At 36.1% G+C, this 15,644-nt stretch overlaps 1 protein-coding gene across 2 annotated transcripts in view; it reads left to right on the top strand.

Moving 5' to 3' along the window:
* The first annotated feature begins 1,192 nt into the window (after nt 1–1,192).
* Nucleotides 1,193–15,644, top strand: part of lg29h11orf16 (linkage group 29 C11orf16 homolog) — a 28,552-nt gene continuing 14,100 nt past the window's right edge. Inside the window, exons 1-4 of one of the 2 annotated variants that reach the window (XM_061924778.1) lie at nt 1,193–1,294; nt 6,388–6,643; nt 11,094–11,359; nt 11,433–11,795. In XM_061924778.1, coding sequence (XP_061780762.1) covers nt 11,111–11,359; nt 11,433–11,795 — 612 coding nt within the window. In that variant the 5' untranslated portion in view covers nt 1,193–1,294; nt 6,388–6,643; nt 11,094–11,110. Of the gene's footprint in view, nt 1,295–6,387; nt 6,644–10,502; nt 11,360–11,432; nt 11,796–15,644 lie in introns of those variants that run through there. The other variant, XM_061924779.1, reaches the window with a different exon arrangement.

The following is a 15,644-nucleotide window of genomic DNA, read 5'->3' as shown; positions in this document are numbered from 1 at the left end:
GTACCACTGATAATCACACACCCACTAGGTGTGGTGAAATTACTCTCTGCATTTGACCCATCCCCTTGTTCCACCCCCTGGGAGGTGAGGGGAGCAGTGAGCAGCAGCGGTGGCCGCGCCCGGGAATCATTTTTGGTGATTTAGAAACCATTAGTAAATCAGAGGCTACTCAGAGGGTGAGATAACTCCTGGAAATGACTGGCTTTTAATGGCCAAAAGTATAGATGTGTGTGTCCAAGTTAAAGGAAACGGCAGGCTGTCTTCTTCTAATGTATTTATTACAATCTGTGGCAAGCTGGGTAACGTTTGCTGTGGTCTGGAACAATATTTTTTACATACAGATAATGTGTCATGAGACATGCAAAACTAAATTATATACAAAGAGGATAAAAGTAAAGGAAATTAAATTAGCTCAAATATACCTACAAATGAGGCATGATGATGCAATATGTACATACAGCTAGCCTAAATAGCACGTTAGCATTGATTAGCACTGACCAAATATGCCCGATTAGCACTCCACACAAGTCAATAACATCAACAGAGTGCACCTTTGTGCATTCACGCACAGTATAAAAGGTTTTGGTGGACAAAATGAGACAAAGGAGTGGAAGATTTTACATGTAAACAAACCGTCGCGTCACAGTCCACACTATGGTGAGTTCAAGAACCGCCAAAATGAGTTGGACAAAACGATGTTCACCAAATACTCTTATCAGTGAAGCATACACACACACACACACACACACACACACACACACACACACACACACACACACACACACACACACACACACACACACACACACACACACACACACACACACACACACACACACACACACACACACACATATGAAACAGTGGGCTTACTAACAATTGGGAAGGTTTGTGTCATTTTTGTCCTAAAAAAAAAACATACTAAAACTAAACAATTATTTTTTTACATCTTTTTCCATGTTCAATCCTTTTTTTTTTTTAAATGCTCCAGGGAGCCACTAGGGCGGCACTAAAGAGCACACAGACAAATAATATTGCTCTAATGAAGCCACAACAATACTAACTGTCTCTTCTGCCCAGAAGGTATATTGTGCTGTTATGCCCCACAATGTTATTTTCTAAGACACCTAGTGGTGGAAATCAGTTTTGCAGTTTGTGTTCTATTTTGACCCTCCTGTCTTGCCGTAGCCAGCTTAGTGTGTGTGTTTTAGACAGCAGTATGAGAGCAAATGTCAAACAAATAGCACTTACTGCAGCCTTCAAGCTTACTTTTCAACTTTGAAGGTCTAAACCTGTAAGTTTATGTGAAAGCAACATTCATATGTATATTGTGACACATTATTTGTGCATCTTCAGTTTAAGTCTGCTTTAGTAAGATATTTGTGCCTATTGTTGAAAGCGAATTACTGGCAGCGTTTTGTTGGTTTGGATGCTAAATAGGTTACATAGCAGACTTCTATATTGGTTTATATAGCTATAAAATGTTTGTTTATGTGTTTTTGTTCACAGTTTTACAAAAAATACGATTGATCCTTCACTAAAAAGGCCTAAACTACACCCCAGACGCTTGGGACTCTTTTTTTTTCATCGAGGATTATATTGTTATGTTATTGTTTTAAATAACACATCGTTGGATGACTTGCAGAACTGTCTTTTCATCACGATCACATATTACAAACGCTACTTCAACACTCGTGCGTACAAGGTGTGTACCTCTCTCAAGAGTCCTACCTGACACATACTATATATTGGTTCCTAGTCATTTGTAGACTCTTACTACCACCATGTGGTCAAACACTATCATTACATCCCCCTTTCTAAACTAAGCACCCATTGCTAATACAATGTTTGTATTAAACAAATAACTTGTTTTTCTATCTTGACCACATGAATATGCAATCTTTTCAAAAACTATCCATGCACCACAGTATTACAAAACATTTAAAATATTTTTAAAAAACGAACTCTTTAGCTTGTCAATCAGTTTGATATTATACGAGTTCAATAATACACGTAGTCATCATTCACAGGTTTCTTGATCTGCCTTGTAGATCTTCTCAACACAGGTTCAGGATCGTCAGTCACTTCTTCATTCATGTGCTGCGTTGGCATTGTTTCACAGTCAGTAAGTGTAGATGAAACCTCGGACTCAGCTGTTGCTTGGTTTGAAACAGTCGGTGTAGATGAAACCTCGGACTCGGCTGTTTCTTGGTTTGGAACAGTCTCTGGAACCCTCAGCAAACTGCGACGATTGCGACGTAGTATCTGTCCTTCTTCACTCCTCACAGTATATGATCGTGGTGATGTTTCTTGAAGAACAGTAGCTTTGGTTTTCCAACCATCAGGACCTTCAATTCTCACTGTGTCACTTGGTGATAGTGATGGGAGCGATTTGGCTGCTTTGTCATAAAACGACTTCTGCTTTAGCTTTTGTTGCTTTAGCTTCCGTTGTACTTTTTGACTCTGCGTTGGTGTGGACATACTTGGTAGTGTAGTACGAAGCTTTCTGTTCATCAGTAGTTCAGAGGGTGACAAGCCACACTCAAGAGGTGTCGCTCTGTAGCTAAGTAGTGCTAGGTATGGATCAGAGTTACTATCCACTGCTTTCTTCAAAAGTTGTTTGAGAATATGTACTCCTTTCTCAGCCTTTCCATTTGACTGTGCGTACAGAGGGCTTGACGTCACGTGTCTGAAATCATAGTGTTTTGCAAATTGCTGCCACTCTTTACTGTTGAAACATGGTCCATTGTCACTCACCACAGTATGCGGTATACCATGTCTAGCAAATATAGATTTGACATGCGTGATCACACAGTTTGATGATGTGCTTGATAGCAAAGCCATTTCAGGGAAATTAGAATAGTAGTCAATTACAACAACATACTCTTTGCCCTTCAAATAAAACAAGTCCATTCCCACTTTCTGCCATGGTGCAGTAAGAACTTCAGGCAATATCATGGGTTCTTTGGTTTGTTTGTTTCTGTATTTTTGACATGTTGCACATCTACCAATCATGTTGTCAATGTCTTTGTTGATTCCAGGCCAGTATACAGTGTCGCGTGCTCGTCTCTTGCACTTTTCAATCCCTAGATAACCTTCATGGATTCTTTGTAGTATATCCTGCCTCAATGTTTGTGGAATGACTATTCGGTTTCGCTTCAGTAAAAGTCCATCCACAACACTTAGTTCACCTCTAACATGGAAGAACCGTGGGCTGGAACGTGGAGGCCATCCATTCTGCATGTTGGTAATAACACGCTGCAACTCTTCATCTTTTGCCGTTTCCTCAGCGATTTGTTGTGATTTTATGTCTGACACTGGAAGTGTAGCTGACACCATATTCACATGGTTTTGTACATCCTCTTCAGTAGCACTGACGCTGTTTTTCATGGGTGCTCTTGAGAGTGCATCAGCCAGTATCAAGTGCTTTCCAGGTGTGTAGATGAGCTGAAAATCATATGGCTGCATCTTCATCATGAAACGTTGTATTCGTGGTGTCATGTCATTCAAGTTTTTCTTGATGATGGAAACTAGTGGGCGATGGTCTGTTTCTACAGTGAAGGTAGGGAGACCATAAACATAGTTGTGGAAGCTCTGCAGGCCATATGCTAACCCTAGACATTCCTTTTCTATTTGAGCATACCTACATTCAGCCTGTGTCATGGATCGTGATGCATAGGCTACTGGTTTCCAGTGTTCATCATCAGCCTGTAGTAAAACTCCACCCAGTCCATCTTTTGAAGCATCTGTTGACACCTTTGTTTTCTTTGTAGGGTCAAAGAACGTCAGCACAGGTGCAGTAGTGAGTGTTTCCTTCAGTCTCTGCCACTCATTCTCGTGCCTGGACGTCCACTTGAACTCTGTGTCATTGTGAAGGAGTTCACGAATGCAGGATGTTTTCACAGCAAGGTTTGGGATGAACTTGCCAATATAGTTGACCACGCCCAATATACGCTGTACACCTGTCTTGTCTGTGGGACTCGGCATTCTTTGTATGGCGTGTATTTTTTCATCATCAGGTTGAACGCCATGTGCACTGAGCTTGTCTCCCAGAAAAATTATCTCTGACACTCCAAACTGACACTTCTTTTTGTTTAATTTGAGTCCATATTGTTGTACTCTTTCCAACACTTTGGTCAGCCTTTCGTTGTGTTCTTTTGCTGTTCTTCCCCACACAGCAATGTCGTCGATGTACGCTCGCACGCCTTCCAAGCCTTCAATGATATGTTCCATTGCTCTATGGAATATTTCTGATGCAGATTTGATCCCAAATGGTAGGCGTTGGAAGCAGTAGCGACCAAAAGGCGTGTTGAAAGTGCAGTATTTGCTACTGTTTTCGTCTAGTTTGATTTGCCAAAAGCCATTTGACGCATCCAATTTTGAGAAATATTTTGCCCCAGCCATCTCACTGGCTATTTCTTCACGTTTTGGTATTTGGTAGTGCTCACGTTTTATGTTTTCATTCAAGTCTTTTGGATCCATGCATATTCTTAGATCGCCATTTTTCTTTTTCACACAGACCATGGAATTTACCCAATCTGTTGGTTCCTCAATTTTCTTTATTACACCCAGTGTTGTCATCCGGTCCAGTTCCTTTTTGAGACGCTCTTTAAGTGCTGCTGGAACTCTTCGCGCTGCATGGACAACTGGACGTGCCTGCTCTTTAAGCTGTATTTTGTATGTAAAAGGTAAAGCACCAAAACCAGTGAACACACCAGCGTAGTTCTGCACTATTGAATCAGTTTCAATTTTTTGAGCGCTCACATCTGTGTTCACAAGATACACTCTTTTCACCAGTCCTAAAACTTCACATGCTTTGTCACCCAATATTGACTCTCGTTCCTCAGTGACAACTGAAAATAGCAGGTAGTGCACTTTTCCTTTTACAGTGACTCTCAATTTGCATGTGCCCAGACTGTCAATGCTACGACCATTGTAGTCTTTCCGTACAACTGTTGTTTTGTGGATTTTCGGTTTTTCTCTCAATTCCTTGATGTCTGACATGTTGATCAAGTTTGCCTTTGCACCAGTATCTAGTTTCATGTTAACTCGAGTTCCATTTATTTGTAGCGGTGCAATCCACTTGTCTTTTTCAACAGCATTAACTACTTCTTCAGTTTTATTTTCACTGTTCACTAGGCCAACAAAGAATGTTTCACCCAGATCAGTGTCCTCCACTACATTGACAGATTTTTCCTTTTTAGCGCATGGTTTTCCTTTAGCAAAACATTGTTTGGCAAAGTGATTTTTTCCATAGCATTTGGAACACTGCTTACCAAATGCTGGACACTGCTTTGGCTTGTGCTGCGATCCACAGCGCTTGCATTGGAACATGACGTCACTCTTCTGCTGTGCAGGCTGCGACTTCCATCCCCTTGACACGACATGCACATTGTCGCCTCCCACGCTGATGGCTGCGGTGGACGCCATTTCACCAAACGTCTTGACGTGCATCTGTGACAATTCTGCTGCATGACAAATTTTAATGGCATTCTCCAACGACAATTCTGTCTCTCTCAACAGCCTTTCTCTGACTTTTTTGTCTTCTATGCCACATACAATCTGGTCCCTTATCATAGAGTCCTTCAGTGTAGCAAAGTTGCAAGTTTGTACTTTCAGCCTCAAATCAGTCACAAAACTGTCAAAACTTTCTCCATGAGCTTGCACTCTTGAACGGAACACATATCTTTCATATGTCTCATTCTTCTTGGGAGAGCAATGAGCATCAAACTTTTCAATGACAACATCCAACTTGTTTTTTTCATCTGGATTATCAAACACAAAAGTGTTGTAAACTTCAATGGCATGTGGGCCTGCTATTGTAAGCAGTAACGCTACCTTCCTTGCATCCGGCTTATCCTGCAGTGCCATGGCCGCCATGTACAGCTGGAACTGCTGCTTGAAGGTGCGCCAATTGCTGTCGACATTTCCACTTAGCTTCAGCTTTTCAGGTGGCTTCAAATCCATGTCGCTTTTCACAATACACCACTTCAATTTTCGTTCACTCCTGGTACCATGTTATGTTATTGTTTTAAATAACACATCGTTGGATGACTTGCAGAACTGTCTTTTCATCACGATCACATATTACAAACGCTACTTCAACACTCGTGCGTACAAGGTGTGTACCACTCTCAAGAGTCCTACCTGACACATACTATATATTGGTTCCTAGTCATTTGTAGACTCTTACTACCACCATGTGGTCAAACACTATCATTACATATATCATGCTAGCTATCTGCTAAGCTAACCAGCAAAAAGTTGTTTAAACAAATATAAAGCTTGTCTAAAAGATTTGACTTCATGAGCACGTTCAACAATGTTGCCAAAATAACGATAACTGACCGAGAACACGTTTGTTGTGTTCTTTAATGAATATTTTAGCACATGTTTGCATCGAGGATGCTGCTTTTTACGAGCTCTTGAACGTGACACTTGAATGTGGCGGCGCGAAAGTGGGCCGACGTCGACGAGGGGTCGACCCTCGAGGCGGGCAGGGACTGACCTGACGTCACTGTGGCGACGAGAAACTTCCACAGCATTCGGAGTGGCTGCCGAGACGTATCGGGCGCCGTCTCCGTGGAGACCGTCAACAAGAGAGGAGGCTTGTCCTCAGCAGCTGACAGACAGAATTTAATAGGTAGGAAAATATTCACACTTTATGTCACATTACAATGATTACATCATCTCTTAATGGCTGACACATACACATATGTACATTTTAAAATATAACATATATATACAAACATATGGCAAACATACCTGTTAGCCCTAAACACTTTATAATGGGACTGTCTGCTTGTAGTTACAACCCCGCGCAGTAGATGGCTTTGTCAGGTCTTCTTTTCAACACTCATATGCACCTGGTCTGCCAGAGAATAAGAAGACACAGCAGGAGGGATTAGTGTTGCCAACTTATCGACTTTGTTGCAATATTTTTTATATATATATATATATATATATATATATATATATATACACATATATACACATACATTGATATATACAGTATATCATTTATATTTATTTATTTTGCCGTTTCTGTTTACATGTTAAAGGTGTTTTAATGAATATACATGCATGTTTAACACATATAGATTCCTTTCTTTCATGTTGACAAGAATATAAGTTGGTGTATTACCTGATTCTGATGACTTGCATTGATTGTAATCAGACAGCAGTGCTTAACGTCCACGTTTTCAAATGCAGGAGAAAAAAAGTTCCTCCTTTCTGTCTAATACCACATGAAAGTGGTTGGTTTTTGGTATCTTATTTGTCCAGCTTCCATATTCGTTTTCACACACTTTACAAGAAATACATTGGCGGCAAATTCCGTAGCTTGCTAGCTTGTTTGCGCTGGCTTTCGGAGACTCTTATTTTGAAAGCGCAGGCGCGATGGAGCGGCACTTTTATTGTGAAGACAGGAACTGTGCAGTCAGTCTTTAGGCTTGTGACGGGATGTACGTTTGAAATAAAAAAGTGTCTTTTTTCCTTCACACTTTTGATTGATTGATTGAAACTTGTATTAGTAGATTGCACAGTACAGTACATATTCCGTACAATTGACCACTAAATGGTAACACCCCAATAAGTTTTTCAACTTGTTTAAGTCAGGTCATGTGACCGCCTGGCTCTGTTTGATTGGTCCAACGTCACCAGTGACTGCATCTGATTGGTGGAACGGAGTCAAACGTCACTAGTGACTGCATTTTATTGGTGGAACGGAGTGAAACGTCACCAGTAACGCAGGCACTTTGAAGGTCTGTCTGACAGACCAAAACAAACAAAGCGTGCATTAACAGATCGATAAAAATTTGTAGCGAGCTGAATGTAGATAAAAGTAGCGGAGTAAAAGTAGCGTTTCTTCTCTATAAATATACTCAAGTAAAAGTAAAAGTAAGTTGCATTAAAACTACTCTTAGAAGTACAATTTATCCCAAAAGTTACTCAAGTAGATGTAACGGAGTAAATTTAGCGCGTTACTACCCACCTCTGCGTATAACACTTACTTTGTTGTTGATTGGGTTGGCTGATTGGGCACTTTTAGGGACAAATGTGAAACTTTCAGTCATTTCCTGCACAGTATTAAAGAATCTAATTTTGTTTTACACAAAAATGTATGGAAGTTCATTTGTGACTTTATTATAAAAGCTTTTTTTTGGACACTAATTTTTTTGTGTTTAAAATGTGTAAACTGAGTTTTTTTGTTTGTTTTTTTGCATCAAATTATGCTAACAATTACATTAAATGAAAAGAATGCGACCAAAATGTGTGTTTTCAGTTCAGGGGCCGCCGAAAAGGGGGGGTAAAAGAGACGGATTCTAGGGGCCCATGATGGAGGGGGGCCCAGAGAGGCCCCTAATGATGATGAAATTATAATACAGAAAAAATAATGACACTGTGTTGGGGGCCCTGTAAAGATTCTTGTCATGGGGCCCAAAATCCGTAGCGGCGCCCCTGTTTCAGTTTGTCAAAATACAGTAGTGTTTTAAAATGTGTAAAAAAAAAAAGTCAGTGTATGACAATTCAATGCAAAAAAAAAAAAAAATCAGTACAAAATAAGTTCAGTGCAGAAGAACTTAAGCAACAAATATTTCTGCGCTGAATATTAACAAACTGAATTTTTAAACACTCACATTTTTATTGAATAAAAAGTGTGAGCAAAATGTATGTTTAAAAATTCACTGTACAGTGTTTTAAAATGTACTGTAAAAAAATTCAGAGTAAACAAAAAAAATAATTGGTGAAAAATTCAGGGTAAAAAATAAATTTGGTGCAAAAAAAATTCTGAAATGTGTTGCTTGTTGGATCTTGAATTTTGAAGCAGCAAATATTTCTGCACCAAATTTTTCTGCACAATTCTTTTACACTTGATTTTTTAATTGTTTAACGTTACTTACTCACATTTTATTGAATAAAAAGTGTGAGCAAAATTTTTGTGTTTTAAAAATTCAGGGTGAAATAATTTGGCTGAAGAAAAATTCAGTGTAAAAAATCAGTGTAAAAAAAATTCAGTGCAAGAAAACGTTCCGTGTAAAATAATTCAGTGTAAAAAAATTCAAGGCAGCAACATTAAGAAATATTCGTTGCTTGTTGAATCTTGAAGCAACAAATATTTTTGCACTACATTTTTCTGCACATAATCTTTTACACTCAATTTTTTTCCACACTCAATTTTAAAACATTGTAATTTAACTGAACTTTTAAACACTCACATTTTTATTGAATAAAAAGTGAGCAAAATGTGTGTTTAATAATTTTGGGTAAAATAATTTGGTGCAGAAAAATTCAGTGTAAAAAAATAATTGCAAAAATAAATTCAGTGGGGAAAAAAATCAGTGCAAAGAAATGTTCAGTGTAAAATAATTCAGTGCAAAAAAAAAAGTGTAAAAAATTCCAGGCAGAAACATTAAGAAATATTTATTGCTTGTTGAATCTCGAAGCAACAAATATTTTTGCACAAAATTTTTCTGCAAATCATTTTTTACACTTGACTTTTTTCCACACTGAATTTTAAAACACTGTAATCTAAGAAACTGAACTTTCAAACACTCACATTTTTATTGAATAAAAAGCGTGAGCAAAATTTGTGTGTTTTAAAATGTAGGGCAAAATAATTTGGTGCAGAAAAATTCAGTGACAAAACGAATTCAGTGTAAAAAAAAAAATTCAATACAAAGAAACATTCAGTGTAAAATAATTCAGTGCAGAAATAAATTCAACTTAAAAAAATTCAGTCAAAGAAAAGTTCAGTGTAAAATAATTCAGTGCAAAAAAAAATCAAGGCAAAAACATTAAGAAACATTCTTTGCTTGTTGAATCTAGAAGCAACAAATATTTTTGCACTAAATATTTCTGCACACACTTATTACTCATTTTTTTCCACACTGAATTTTAAAACACTGTAATCTAACAAACTGAACTTTTAAACACTCACATTTTTATTGAATAAAAAGTGTGAGCAAAATGTGTGTTTAAAAATTCAAGGTTAAATCATTTGGTACAGAAAAATTCACTGTAAAAAATCAGTGCAAAAATAAATTCAGTGTAAAATAAGTAAAACATTCAGTACAAAGAAACATTCAGTGTAAAATGATTTAGTGCAAAAAATTCGATGAATCTCGAAGCAACAAATATTTTTGCACTAAATCTTTATTTTATTGAATAAAAAGCGTGAGCAAAATTTGTGTGTTTAAAAATTTAGGGTAAAATAATTTGGTGCAGAAAAATTCAGTGTAAAAATTAATTCAGTGTAAAAAAAAATTTGTGCAAAATAAATTCAGTGTGCTTGGGAGAATTTAGGGTAAAATAATTTGGTGCAGCAAAATTCACTGTAAAAAATCAGTAATAAAAATTCAGTACAAAGAAACGTTCAGTGTAAAATAATTCAGTGTAAAAAAAATTCAGGGCAGAAACATTAAGAAATATTTGTTCCTTGTTGAATCTGGAAGCAACAAATATTTTTGCACTAAATTTTTCTGCACATAATTTTCTTACACTTGATTTTTTTTCACACTGAATTTTAAAACAGTAATTTTACAAAATGAACTTTTAAACACTTACATTTTTATTGAATAAAAAGCATGAGCAAAATATGTGTTTTTAAAGATGTAGGATTAAATAATTTGGTGCAGAAAAATTCAGTGTAAAAAATCAGTGCAAAAATATATTCAGCGTTAAATAATTCAGTGCAAAAAAAGTTCAGTGTAAAATAATTCAGTGCAAAAATAAATTTGGTGTAAAAAAAATCAGTGCAAAAATAAATTCAGTGTAAAAAAATCAGTGCAAAGAAAACTTCAGTGTAAAATAATTCAGTGCAAAAAAAAATTGTGTAAAAAAATTCAAGGCAGAAACATTAAGAAATATTCGTTGCTTGTTGAATCTTGAAGCAACAAATATTCCTGCACTGAATTTTAAAACACTGTATTTTAACAAATTAAATTTTGTCAGCATAATTTGAAGTAATTTTTTTTACAAAATTCAGACGCAAAAAAATTCCGTGAAAAAAAAAAAAGTTCTGGCAATAAAAAAAAAAAAAGAACCCCCATAAAAATGTGATCTGGTTCGTAAATGACAATAATTTATTTTAGGCACTGGTGTTGTTGGCATGACAACCCCAGCCAGCCAGGACGAGTGGGCTCCACCGCGGTCCGGAATGGCGTCCGGGCCGTCGACACTCGCTTCACTGGTTCCACTGGTCTTGGGTCAGCCGGGCTCCAACACCACCTTTGTGTTGGATCGATCGGCGGACATGAGCGCTGCTCTGGAGTCTGTCAAGGAGCTTCTGGTCCAGACTCTGGTGAGCAAGGCGTCCCACAGAGACTCGCTCTTCAACATCCTGTCCTTCTCAGGCCAGGTGAGGATGAAGGTGATGTTCCGGAGTGTTCCGCAGGGGGCGGGGTCTGACAGTGTTCCCCCCTTTGTAACAGGTAAGCTGCTGGTCGCCCCGCATGCGCCCCTGCACCGCCCACAGCGTGTACACGGCCCTGTGCTGGATTCGCTCTATCACCTGCGGCCCGGGGAAGGACTTCCTGTCTGCCGTGACTCTGGCCCTGGCGGACCCGTCGTGCCAGGCGGTCCAGATGCTGAGCGCCGCCATGCCGGAGCAGGCAGCGGCCGTGCTGAGGGCGCTGCCCCGCTTAGCGTGCGGGAGGCCCGTCAACGTCTTCTACCTGCTGGACGCGGGACGGCAACCGGACGCCGGCACGAGAGACTACCTGCACGCGCTGACCGACGCCACAAAGGGGCGCTGCTATGTGATTCCTGTGGACCACAGTGGTGGGCTGGACCAGGTACGCTTTTCCATTTTCAGCACTTTAACTTCCGGTCTGTTGCTGAGGACCAGAATGAAACACAAAAACTAAAATAAAAACGAATAATGTTCATAATCAATGTTTGTTTCACCAGGAAGGCCCAAGTGTTCACAAACGAAAGAAAATGTTTTTTTTATATCAGTGTATTTATTGCTTTTTTTTTTGTATTCCGGTATATTTACTTTCATTGCTTGTTGTTTATTTGAGTTTGTAGAAAAGTGCTTGTAAATAAATTGAATTATTATTAGAATAGATTTAAATGCAGCTCCCCACAGGTTCAAGAAAATAATAATTACATGAGTAATTAAATAGTGACATATTGAATACCGGAAATAAATAAATGTTGAAATTATAAAACATGAAATAATTTAATGATGTAATAATTAAATAAGTAATTAAATAGTAAAATAATTAAAACATGAAATAATTAAATTATGTAATAATTAAATAGTGAAATAATTAAAACATTAAATAATTAAATTATGTAATAATTTAATAAATAGTGAACTAATTAAAACATGAAATCATTACCTGTTGTAATAAATAACTAATTAAATGTTGAAATATTTAAAACATGAAATAATTAATTTAAATAAGTAATCAAGTAATTAAATAGCGAAATAACTAAAACGTGAAATAACAAAATTGCGAAATAATTTAAACATACAATAATTAAATAGTGAAATTATTAAAACATGAAATAATTATGTTGTAATAAATAAGTAATTAAATTGTAAAATATTTAAAACATGAAATAATTAAATAAAATAATGAATCAAGTCATTAATTAGTGAAATAACTAAAACGTAAAATAATAAAATTGCGAAATAAAACATAAAATAATTAAATTATGTAATAATTAAATAGTGAAATAATTAAAACATGAAATAATTAAATTATGTAACAATTAAATAAGTAATTAAATAGTGAAATAATTAAAACATGAAATAATTAAATTATGTAATATTTAAATAAATAGTGAAATAATTAAAATATGAAATAATTATATGTCGTAATAAATAAGTAATTAAATGTTGAAATATTTAAAACATGAAAAAATGTAATTAAATAATTAATCAAGTCATTAAATAGTGAAATAACTAAAACGTGAAATAATAAAATTGCGAAATAATTAAAACATAAAATAATTAAATTATGTAATCATTAAATAAATTAATTAAATAGTAAAACAATTAAAACATGAACAATGTATTCTCCTTGGCACTTTTGCTAGCCGAAAGCTGCGTTCGTTAACCGATTAGACACTTCCTGTCCCTCAATTTTAAAACGTACCGGGAGGGAAATTCGCTACATATTCTGAATACGTGTAAAACCGCTAGGTTAAAAACTACCCAATTTGGGTAGTTTTCTACCCAGCTGCTGGGTAACTACTGGACCAAACCACCCATCCATTTTCTACCGCTTGTCCCTTTCGGGGTCGCGGGGGCTGCTGGAGCCTATCTCAGCTGCATTCGGGTGGAAGGCGGGCTACACCCTGGACAAGTCGCCACCTCATCACAGGGCCAACACAGATAGACAGACAACATTCACACTCACATTCACACACTACGGCCAATTTTAGTGTTGCCAATCAACCTATCCCCAGGTGCATGTTTTTGAAGGTAGGAGGAACCAATGCTGGGTTAATTTAACCCAGCAAGATGGGTTATATAACACTTTTATAAGTGGCACCCTTTTGGATCCATTATAATTTTAAAATTTCTTTTTTAACAGTCATGCCTCAAAAAATAATAATGACAAAATAAATGTTATGAATTATTGATCTATTTATATTTCACAAATATTCCACTTTGAATTGGTTTTGATGGAAAATGTTGCATATTTTGTTTGTTTTTGCAGTAAAAAAAATGGGTTTTCTTTGACATAAAGACTATAAAACATAAAATAAATACAACGTTATACTGACAGATAGATCTGAAGTTTATTTAGAGATTTAAGTGTTGAAAATAAATAATATATGACTTGTTTTATTTTTTTAAATTGACAGACCCTTTTGGGTGTGTAGGACTAAATTTGACCAACAACCGAAGTTTTCTTTGGCAAAAAGGGCATAAAGCAAACACAAAAAAAACATAAAAAATTATAAAAACTTATAAGATCTGAACTTAAACATGGAAAGTTAAAAATCAAATATAAATGATGTGTGACTTATTTTTAACACTTCAATGAGTGGATCCATAAGAATTTTAATGGGATTTTTTTTTGTTTTAAATGTCAAAAATAGTAATTAATCAAAATCAATGTTATCAATTATTGGTCTATTTATACTTCAAATATTCCACTTTGAAATGGTTTTGATGGAAAACGTTGCATATTTTGTGTTTTTCCAGTAAAAAACAAAAGTTTTTTCTTTGACATAAAGGCTATAAAACATAAAATAAATACAATTAGATGCCGAAAGATAGATCTGAAGTTGATCGAGAGATTTAAGCATTGAAAAAAAGATATATATATAATGACTTTTTATTTTTATTTTTTTTATTTGACAGACCCTTTTGGGTCCCTGGGACCAAACTTGACCAAAAACCCAAGTTTTCTGTGGCATAAAGCAAACACAAAAAAACATTAAAATTTTTTTTTAAAAAACGTATAATCGACGGATAGATCTGAAGTAGTGTTGAAAGTTAAAAAAAATTAAACTGATGTGTGAATTATTAACACATTTATGAGTGGATCCCTTTTGGATCCTTGATAATTTTAATGGGATTTATTTTTTTTGTTTAAACTGTCATGTCTCGGGATGGTTTCCTGCTGACCCCACTGTGGACTGGACTCTTACTGTTATGCTGGATCCACTATGGACTGGACTCTCACAATATTATGTTAGACCCACTCGACATCCATTGCATTCGGTCTCCCTAGAGGGGGGGGGGGGGGGTTACCCACATATGCGGTCCTCTCCAAGGTTTCTCATAGTCATTCACATCGACGTCCCACTGGGGTGAGTTTTTCCTTGCCCTTATGTGGGCTATACCGAGGATGTCGTTGTGGCTTGTGCAGCCCTTTGAGACACTTGTGATTTAGGGCTATATAAATAAACATTGATTGATTGATTGATTGATGTCTCAAAAACTAATAATGAATCAAAATCAATGTTATGAATTATTGGTCTATTTATACTCCACAAATATACCCCTTTGAAATGGTTTAGATGGAAAATGTTGCATATTTTGTGTTTTTGCAGTAAAACAAAACAAAACAGCGTATTCTTGTTATAAATCGTAAAATAAATACAACTTTATACCGACCGATAGATCTGAAGTTGATCTTGAGATTTAAGCATTGAAAAAAAGATATATATAATGACTTTTTTTATTTTATTTTTTTATTTGACAGACCCTTTTGGGTCCCTGGGACCAAACTTGACCAAAAACCCAAGTTTTCTGTGGCATAAAGCAAACACAAAAAAACATTAAAAAATAATTTAAAAAAACTTATAATCGACGGATAGATCTGAAGTAGTGTTGAAAGTAAAAAAAATTAAACTGATGTGTGAATTATTAACACATTTATGAGTGGATCCCTTTTGGATCCTTGATAATTTTAATGGGATTTATTTTTTTTGTTTAAACTGTCATGTCTCAAAAACTAATAATGAATCAAAATCAATGTTATGAATTATTGGTCTATTTATACTCCACAAATATACCCCTTTGAAATGGTTTAGATGGAAAATGTTGCATATTTTGTGTTTTTGCAGTAAAACAAAACAAAACAGCGTATTCTTGTTATAAATCGTAAAATAAATACAACTTTATACCGACCGATAGATCTGAAGTTGATCTTGAGATTTAAGCGTTGGGAAAA

The sequence above is a fragment of the Nerophis lumbriciformis genome, linkage group LG29 (genome assembly GCF_033978685.3).
Source record: "Nerophis lumbriciformis linkage group LG29, RoL_Nlum_v2.1, whole genome shotgun sequence".
Lineage (NCBI taxonomy): Eukaryota > Metazoa > Chordata > Actinopteri > Syngnathiformes > Syngnathidae > Nerophis > Nerophis lumbriciformis.
This window is presented reverse-complemented; position numbering and strand designations above follow the sequence as displayed.